This window comes from Trypanosoma cruzi (genome assembly GCF_000209065.1).
Source record: "Trypanosoma cruzi strain CL Brener chromosome Unknown tcruzi_1047053505073, whole genome shotgun sequence".
NCBI classification, from domain to species: Eukaryota; Euglenozoa; class Kinetoplastea; order Trypanosomatida; family Trypanosomatidae; genus Trypanosoma; species Trypanosoma cruzi.
The window spans coordinates 1-9,525 of NW_919485.1; the positions used below are offsets into that span (position 1 = coordinate 1).

Sequence of the window (9,525 nt, forward strand, 5' to 3'; positions counted from 1 at the left end):
AACGCAGAGAAGCAACGCCCCAAAAGGTAAAAGAAATACATTCCGCTTAATCAGCTGAACAAACATGGACTTCCAAAAAAAAAAAAAAAAACAGCATCCACACAATTACAGACGATGTACAAAAATTAAACTCTAAAAAAAAGACAAAAAACAATGTATCACATGGTCCCACAAAAACAACAAAAAACAAAGCACCAATACCAGACCGCGAAATACAACCAATACTACCTCAACCACCAGCCACCAAAATGCATGACAACTTCAACGACTCTAAAAGCAGCTCCAACTTCATTCTAACAAACTGGTCAAACAGATCCGCCACAGCAGACACAACACTCTCATACGATAACGGAAACACATCGTCAGGGGTCATCAAATGATACGAATCAATCATTCCGTGAATCCTCTCCATCGCCGCAGCCTCGCGTGACGCCGCGTCCGCCTCAGAAAGACGCAAAACCTCCTCCGCACGATCCACATGACGCAACATCGTATCCTCTGCGCTCTCGGCACTCACAACAGCACTTTCAAATTCCTGCATCAGAGCCCGCATCATCGACTCAACAATTAACTTCGCCTCGGAAAGATCCTCCACCTCCACCTCGAGCGACTTCACATGCTGCTGAAGCTCTTCCTCACGACTCTTTGCGTCACGCACTCTCCCCTCCAGTTCAACTAGATACCGTTCCCCCGACACAATCTCCGACCGCACAGTATCAGCCTGCGACACCAACTCTGAAACAACCTGCCTCGCCGCCACTTCCCCCTTCACCACCGATGCCACATGATCCTGGAGGTCGTTCGTGCGCACCTCCAGCTCCGCCTCCAGGCGCCTCGCAGCCTCCTCCTTCTCCCTTGCAGCGGCACAGCGACGGCGAGCGGCATCCTCGGCAGCAGCAGCAGGCTCTTGGAGGTCGTTTGCACGCTCTTGGAGGTCGTTCGTGCGCACCTCCAGCTCCGCCTCCAGGCGCTTCGCAGCCTCCTCCTTCTCCCTTGCAGCGGCACAGCGACGGCGAGCGGCATCCTCGGCAGCAGCAGCACGCTCTTGGAGGTCGTTCGTGCGCACCTCCAGCTCCGCTTCCAGGCGCTTCGCAGCCTCCTCCTTCTCCCTTGCAGCGGCACAGCGACGGCGAGCGGCATCCTCGGCAGCAGCAGCACGCTCTTGGAGGTCGTTCGTGCGCACCTCCAGCTCCGCCTCCAGGCGCTTCGCAGCCTCCTCCTTCTCCCTTGCAGCGGCACAGCGACGGCGAGCGGCATCCTCGGCAGCAGCAGCACGCTCTTGGAGGTCGTTCGTGCGTTCCTCCAGCTCCGCCTCCAGGCGCTTCGCAGCCTCCTCCTTCTCCCTTGCAGCGGCACAGCGACGGCGAGCGGCATCCTCAGCAGCAGCAGCACGCTCTTGGAGGTCGTTCGTGCGCACCTCCAGCTCCGCCTCCAGGCGCTTCGCAGCCTCCTCCTTCTCCCTTGCAGCGGCACAGCGACGGCGAGCGGCATCCTCGGCAGCAGCAGCACGCTCTTGGAGGTCGTTTGCACGCTCTTGGAGGTCGTTCGTGCGCACCTCCAGCTCCGCCTCCAGGCGCTTCGCAGCCTCCTCCTTCTCCCTTGCAGCGGCACAGCGACGGCGAGCGGCATCCTCGGCAGCAGCAGCACGCTCTTGGAGGTCGTTCGTGCGTTCCTCCAGCTCCGCCTCCAGGCGCTTCGCAGCCTCCTCCTTCTCCCTTGCAGCGGCACAGCGACGGCGAGCGGCATCCTCGGCAGCAGCAGCACGCTCTTGGAGGTCGTTTGCACGCTCTTGGAGGTCGTTCGTGCGCACCTCCAGCTCCGCCTCCAGGCGCTTCGCAGCCTCCTCCTTCTCCCTTGCAGCGGCACAGCGACGGCGAGCGGCATCCTCGGCAGCAGCAGCACGCTCTTGGAGGTCGTTCGTGCGTTCCTCCAGCTCCGCCTCCAGGCGCTTCGCAGCCTCCTCAGCAGCAGCAGCACGCTCTTGGAGGTCGTTCGTGCGCACCTCCAGCTCCGCCTCCAGGCGCTTCGCAGCCTCCTCCTTCTCCCTTGCAGCGGCACAGCGACGGCGAGCGGCATCCTCGGCAGCAGCAGCACGCTCTTGGAGGTCGTTCGTGCGTTCCTCCAGCTCCGCCTCCAGGCGCTTCGCAGCCTCCTCCTTCTCCCTTGCAGCGGCACAGCGACGGCGAGCGGCATCCTCAGCAGCAGCAGCACGCTCTTGGAGGTCGTTCGTGCGCACCTCCAGCTCCGCCTCCAGGCGCTTCGCAGCCTCCTCCTTCTCCCTTGCAGCGGCACAGCGACGGCGAGCGGCATCCTCGGCAGCAGCAGCACGCTCTTGGAGGTCGTTCGTGCGTTCCTCCAGCTCCGCCTCCAGGCGCTTCGCAGCCTCCTCCTTCTCCCTTGCAGCGGCACAGCGACGGCGAGCGGCATCCTCGGCAGCAGCAGCACGCTCTTGGAGGTCGTTCGTGCACTCTTTGACGTTGTATTGTTTATCATTTGTTTGGTGCGATAAACACTTGCGCATACTGTCTGGAGTGGGTATTTTTTTAATGGTATTGTGTTCTTTTGTTGATGGTAATATTACGTTTGGTGATTTTTCTTTTGGTCGATATTGCGGTGGTTTCAAATATGTAGCGTACATGCAGTTGTAATGGTTTTCCTGATAAAAGTGTTGGTCGTCAGTTATGCAGGTGATCATCGCCAGACTGCGTATTTCCTTCGATGGGAAGAGGTGTTGGAGTAACCAGCAGGGTCTGTCGTGTGGCACGGGGTGTCCTGCGATAAGTTCTCTTAATAGTTGCATGCCCCCCTGGAAGAACCGATTCCCTTGACTGAGCTGCGGCAACAGGGCAATAGTGAGTACGCCGGACACGGACGCATTGGCCGATTTGGCAACAAGACTAAAGATAATGGAAGAATGACCTTCAGGGACCGCACAAGCTCGTCGCAGTAAAGCATCAAGAGCAGCATCCTCGCGACTCTTCACGACATTTTGCTGCAGCTGTGGGCGGCAGCATTCGTCCGTGTCGTGCGTGTAGACGCCAACGTGGCGGTGTGCCACAACCTGCTGGTTCAGGGTGTCCGTGACGCCCCACGAGTACAGACGGAACATGCTGTAGTGCAGCTGCACGTCACCGACACTCGTCTCCGCAAGCACGTCGAGGGCGTGGCCGACTGCCGAGAGCACCAACGCGTGGAACAAATCCACTGAGTGGATGCGGAGCGACCCGTGGATGAATACTCCGTGCGTCGCACACGGAGGGGTGTCGCAGGCGTATGGGCATCCACCGCCAAAGTTCTCCGCCACACGCCGCGCCAGCACGGACTCGTACGCCATGGTGTGGAAGGGGTGGTACGTCACACTGTCAAAGTGAAACCGTGACACACCCGCCAGCCCGTCGCAGAGAACAACGTCTCCTGTCTCCGCATCCACGTCTACACTACTTTTCCCATCGTGCGCAGGGGCGATGTGCGCACCGCAAATAACGTTCTTTACGCTCGACAGCATCGTTAATTGCTATCATGCTAAGAAATAAAAATCAAAAAAGAAAAGGAGGGTGTGATGCTGTGGATTAGAGTAAATATGAGTCTCATTTGTCTATAAGGATTAAAAATTGATTGTGTAATATTTTTTTTCTTTTGCAGTGGTTCTCAGGATTATGTAAGCAAATTGTGTAAATATAATACGGTTCGTTGTTTGTTTTATTTTCCACGTCACTAGTAGGACGTTTAGAAGATCCATGAAGTATGGAGTGTCTTGGGATGATGTCATACACTCTACGTGGTTTTGCGGGGTTACTTTAGAGTGTTGGGTTGGTAAACCGTGACGTGGCAACCAGTGTCCAAAAGAAGGGGTAAAGTTACGTTAGGAAACATGGGGAGCTGCGTGACAGCCCGTTTTGGCGGCGAAGACCGGCAGCCGTAATCTTGTAGGGGGAAGGGTGCGCTTCGTGACCGTAGTGACAGAGAGGATGGCGGTTTTCTCGGCCAAGTCGCAGGATCGCAAAGGGGTGTGACGGATACATTCCGTGAAGAAAATAATATCGGCTGGTAGCCCTCACGCAGATCGCATTGCGTGCGGTTACCACTAGCATCATCACGTGCGCCAAATTCGCTTCTGCAGGCAGAAGTTAAAGAGGGTAGGGGTAGTGATAGGACATCAATTGCAGATACCCGTACAACACTGTGGGTCAAGGCGCCTCCTGGGTTTTCTGCACACAAAACATCATTTTGTCTTGTTTGTGTTTCTACTGTCCTTGACGGTCTCTGTGTAAGGAACCGCATCCAATTTATATAATATCGCCTGTAAATACGTTGCTGGACGACAAGTTTCATTTGTTTGTATGCACGTAACACCTGTGCCGTGAGGCGATGAAGGGACAATGACTTTGCTTTGGCAACACTAGCGTTCAACGGGAGCTTTTCCTCCATGGAGAGATCACTAGAGAGTTCTTCAACGGACTCAAATGACTGCCATGCGGAGCTGCATCGACTGTCGGCAGCGTGCGTTACAGTGAGTATTTGACCGGGGGTTTCATTGTCATTTACATCCCTCTCTAGGGAGACACTAAAGACTCCATTCGACATGTCATCCGCCAAACACTGATCAACGGCGTCTGATGCACCTTCCCTATAATCTGGGTCGGCTGCTTGGTGGAGTTGCCATTGCGTGGATGTCGCCTTGTCGTAGGGGTCGAGCATAATCTCCTGAGCATCGTCATGATATGCCATGAACTCTATCATCGTCGACTTGCAACCCAAATTCTTCTCTAAAAAGCTGCTACTGTTGCAAACACGGGGCGCCATCGCTGAATGGACATTCATTTATTTATCTTTTTGCTTTTGAGTTTCCCTGCTTTTATTCATCCCTAAATAAATAAATAAATAATAATAAAAAAAAAACGTAAATAATTTTCAGTAAAAAAAAAAATAATACTTTTTTTTTAAGCACATCACAACATGAAAGGCACGCAACAGGAATCATCGAAAGACTTGTCAGCGTTTCTTCGTCATTTCTTGTCTCTCTTATTCCGGCCTCTTTCTTCCCAACTTTTCAACTCCCCTTTCTTTTTTTTTTTTTTTCTGTCGTTTCTCTTCTCCGGTGGCGTGTTTTTAAGGATCTACAGTGCAGAATGGAGGTATTTGATTTTATAAAGAGGACTGAAATCTCTCTTGGCGCTGGGTATGGCCCCCTCTATGTCTATGCTTCCTTTTGAGTCATCCATCGATAAATTCCTTCCTGAATTGAGCGATGCACCAAGCGTGTGACTGGACGTGCGTTCCATCTCCTGCACGGCGCAGTTGACAGGAGTTTGTGGACGCGGAAATTCCAGCGGCGTGGCGGTCGTGGAGCGCCCATCCGCCCTGTGATCGGCAAACGCACCGCATGGCCCGGCAGAAAAACAGGCCTCCGCTTCCGTGTTTGAAGCGTATGAGGAAAAACTAGTGCCAGTAAAGCTGCATATGGATTCCTTGTCCTTCTCCATCGGTCGGCTTGGGTTCCCGCTGCCAGCTGTCCACTGCCCAAGGCACGCCTCCTCCAGCAGTTTCTGTGACAACGGCGGGGGACTCTTCTCCTTCAGCAACAAATGGGGACGTGTTGGTTTGACGTGCCTCTCCGCTGATGGCTCTTCCCGCACCACATCCGTCCTTCGTCGGTGCGTGACGTACTCCCTTCCTGACGTCGCACTTTCATTGCAAATTGTGTATTTCCGCTCTCTCACGGCCGCAGAGGGAACCATAACGGTCTGTTCATTACCGCACGTAAAAAGGGCCGCTTGATCCGCCAATCTACTCCTCGTCCCTGCAAGAACCCTTGTCCAGGCAGTCCATTTGTGAAAGAAAATCCTCATGGTGTTCATGAAAACCACTCGCCGGAGGGTTTTGTACTTGCTTAACGTGCCAATTGAGGTCCGCTTCGTCCTCTTTGGTCTCTTAAACGCCGCGTGCTCTAGAAGATGATGGCGACGAACCAATGCCAACCGCTCCGCCAGGTCACGCCTTAAAGGTGATATGGAAGAGAGTCCGCCTGTCATAGAGAGTGCGGGTAAGCCGGTGATAGGAGCATCCATTTCTCCCCTCCCTCTAGGGTTAACAGGCAGCGGGATGTCCTCTTCAGCACTCACCTCGGATGGGGATGAGCAGGTGGCGTTTCTTTCCACCATTGGCAACGTTTCCTCACGCCAATAGGAAGGGGAATCAATCACCGCCTCCACTATTTCTCTGTCCAGGCTCTGTGGCGTGACACATGTGTCTTCAGAAAATGCATCGGAGGTCCATTCATGCAACGACTCCACAACATCTATGGGCGGAAGAGTGCCTTCCCTGTCAGCCGTGACACCTGGCAGCGAAGCTGCCTTCACTTCCTCGCAAAACCCTTCCGTTGTCCCTGACTCTCGACATGAACCACTCGGAGCAGGCAAAATCGCCTGTTCAATTTTTTCATCACCTGTTTTGCGATGGAAAGCATCGTGATCCTCCGCCAGGGCATTCCACCCCTGCATTCCCTCAACTTCACCGGTCATCACGGTCGCGCAGCTCCCACTATCCACTTTAGACGATATGGAGGCAATTCCCTCCTCCTCGAAAAGTCCGCCAATGTGGTCAACGCCAAGGTGAAAGCCGTTGGTTTCTCCTGTGGGTGCCTCCTCCGTTGGCAAATGATCTTGTGTTTCAGCCGTCAAAATTCTATTCGTGGAGGAGTTGGGACCATTACCAAAATCCAACGCCGTGTCTTCTTTTCTTTTCTGAGCAATTCTAGTCGCTTTGTGCGGCATGCGGATCTCCCAAAGCTCCGGAATGGGTGGCAGCTCACTTCGCCGCCCCACACCTCCTCCATTCCCGTAGCAATTCGCATCCATGGCGCCAAGCACTGTCTTTCCCAAATCATCTGTGCGTTCAAAACGACGCGACCGGGCAGCAGAGCCTGCCGGCAATTTATCAAGATTTAGTTTGCGCCTCACGTGTTCCACGCGAAGAGCTGCAGCTCTCGTTCCTCGGGGCGTCAGGGGTGCATCACAGCGAGCAAACGCCGACGCTTGACCCTGAGAGTGCCGTGGCACAGCAGCAATACCAACCAAACTCCATGGGAGAAAAGTACCTGCTCCCCACTTTGGTTCCATCCGCGTGTCAAGAAAGTCAGCCGATACGCGTGGGGTATTTAAACGCATCCGATCAGCCGTCCCCCAAAAATTTTCCGGGGGTTGTTTTTCAGGCTTATCGGAAGTGTTGAACTCACGCCGCAGAACCGCGGAACGTGTGAGACGCGAAGAGAGGGCCACGCTGCTGCCACGGGAATGCAATGGAGTCGCCCGGCCGGCTGTGGCTGGACGTGCTTTGCGCCCCCTGGATACTGCGGGACTTGACCGCTCCCTCCTATTGCGCGTAGCCGGGGAAAGCCAGGGGGACGAGGAACGCGATGACGGCCGGATCGCCGTTCGGGGAGAAATGATTTTCTTTTGGCACGGCAGCACGCGGTCACCCCGAAAATCCTCCGAGCGCAGCATCCTTGGCGAGCCGCGGCCGCTATCGCCGGTTGACTCCCGGCGCCAACGGACCCGAGGGCTAGTAATTGCTTGGTTGCGTGGTGTCCCACCGGTAAGATGCGGTGCCATATCGGTTGAGCCGCCCCGTTCATTGGTTCGCTGCTGCTCCTTCACATGCAAAACGCCGCCCTCGCGTTCTGCCGGCGCCGCGCGCGACGCATCAACCCTCGGGCCTCGTGGGGAAGGTACACGAAAAAAAAGAGGATCCCATCGGTAGTCAACGCCCATGCGCAGTTGCGGTGTTGGCTCAACACAACACGGTGGCACCGTCGTCATGGGCACCAAAGTTCGCCTCGCCGTTTCCTGCCTTGATGAATCCCCGTGCCCGGTGCAGTTGAAAAAGTCAAAGCCGTAAAAGGGGAAAAGGGCAAAAGAATAATAATAATAAAAGGATGGGTACGGGTGGGTGAGGCGTACGGTCATAACGCACGCGATGGAAAAAACGTGATGAAACCATTCAGTTTAGAGCAGCAGCAACAACACGCACACGCACACGGAAAAACAACGACAATAATAATAATAATAATAATAATAATACACAGGAAAAGTAAATCGATAATGAGATAGACCACAAAAATCCAATTTGAATCAGCAGGTGCGAAACACGTACGAGTTTGCAAGTGTCACGTTACGAATCCAGCGTGTTGGATTGTACGAGCTGCTGCGTTCCTCAAGACGAAGCACTCTGATGCACAGACCCGAGACACTGTACTGCGGAATCTCAAATCGCATGGAAATGGGACCCACGCTACGCTTTGTCGCGGCTGTGATGGGCGAAGACGTGGAGAAGCGAATCTTGCACAGCTGCTCCGTTCCACCCAAAAATTTCCCAATGTACCAGATGACACACTTCTCTTCCTCCTTGTATTCGTATGTCTGCTCTGTGGCCCCAAGACCAAACTCCACGCTGGCGGCGGTACAGATCGAAGGCATGGGAACAATGACACTGAAACCAATGCCGTTTGTTGAGACGGGAATGTCCGCCCGTATCTGGAGCATCAATTCCGCGCGGTGGGTTGTGAGAAGCTCCATGGAGTGTACAAGACGAAATGGCGGCGTACCTCTCCCACCCAACCTGTAGTTCATAAGCGTGGACTCTCCTTCTGGTGGCCGTATCGACAGCCTGCGCTCCCTCTCAAAGCCGGAGTAGTCGGCGTCCTCGTGGAAGTTCACACTGTCAAGCACAACGGATGCGTACCGCTCCTTGTTTGCATCACCCCGCCCCACTACTAAATCCTCATTGAAGCAAACGTGCAAAGAGGGGGAACCGGCCAGAAAACTCTTCAATACGATAGAACCGTCCACGTCCGACATCACAACTTGCCCTGCGCTGTTGAACACAATGTTAAGCCGCTCCAAAATGTCGATAAATATCTCGTTCTTCCGATCACTCGAAGCCTGAAGAATGGAATTGGCGGTGGCATCACCCCGCCGTGTCTTATCCAAGAACTCGCCTCGTCTCAGGCGTCCTAAAAACGAGCTCCCTGTGGGGGTCTCGGAGCTCGACACGCGGACGACCTCATTGAAGATGTACGGTCGCAGGTTTTCGGTATTGAGCTCCTGCGAGACCCCAACGTCAATCATCTCGTCCAGCAGTTCGTACACCAGCGTAAAGTTCCTGCGAATGGCTTCCTCCGAGAGAACGCCCAAGTAGTCTTTGATCACCTTGATGATTCGCAGCAGAATCTCCAGCGTGAGGCTTGGCGACACGTTCACCACAGATGTGCATACAAAGAGAAGCTCGCGTCGCTTGACGTAACAGAAGTTCACGTGCTTCTCCATGAAAAACGGCGGGCAATCACCCTCCGGTGCATGGCCCTGCGCACCGTCCCAGAACTTGTACTTGCGGAAGAAGATTTCGTCGGTATTGCGAGGGGCATCCTGTCGATAATCCTTGAAAATAGGTTTGTCTCCTCGCGGGGACAAAATAAATATCTGCGAGATAAACATCCTTGCTAATAAATAAGCTTCACACAACAGCAGG

General features: G+C 54.2%; 4 protein-coding genes across 4 annotated transcripts, besides 4 other annotated features; all 4 read right to left on the reverse strand.

Moving 5' to 3' along the window:
- Positions 1-9,525: a sequence feature (heterozygous, Esmeraldo-like haplotype).
- Tc00.1047053505073.10 (uncharacterized protein) lies at positions 230-3,505 on the reverse strand (the record flags this gene model as incomplete). The annotated part of the gene is made up of 1 exon (XM_800947.1): positions 230-3,505. The coding sequence occupies one exon, from the start codon at positions 3,503-3,505 to the stop codon at positions 230-232; it is 3,276 nt and encodes a 1,091-aa protein (XP_806040.1).
- Tc00.1047053505073.14 (uncharacterized protein) lies at positions 3,793-4,821 on the reverse strand (the record flags this gene model as incomplete). The annotated part of the gene is made up of 1 exon (XM_800950.1): positions 3,793-4,821. The coding sequence occupies one exon, from the start codon at positions 4,819-4,821 to the stop codon at positions 3,793-3,795; it is 1,029 nt and encodes a 342-aa protein (XP_806043.1).
- Positions 4,867-4,930: a microsatellite.
- Positions 4,999-5,095: a sequence feature (T-rich).
- On the reverse strand, positions 5,118-7,964 carry Tc00.1047053505073.20 (uncharacterized protein; the record flags this gene model as incomplete). The annotated part of the gene is made up of 1 exon (XM_800948.1): positions 5,118-7,964. One exon carries the CDS (start codon positions 7,962-7,964, stop codon positions 5,118-5,120), a length of 2,847 nt encoding a protein of 948 aa, XP_806041.1.
- Positions 8,051-8,078: a microsatellite.
- Tc00.1047053505073.30 (mu-adaptin 4, putative) lies at positions 8,130-9,491 on the reverse strand (the record flags this gene model as incomplete). Its single annotated transcript, XM_800949.1, has 1 exon — positions 8,130-9,491. The coding sequence occupies one exon, from the start codon at positions 9,489-9,491 to the stop codon at positions 8,130-8,132; it is 1,362 nt and encodes a 453-aa protein (XP_806042.1).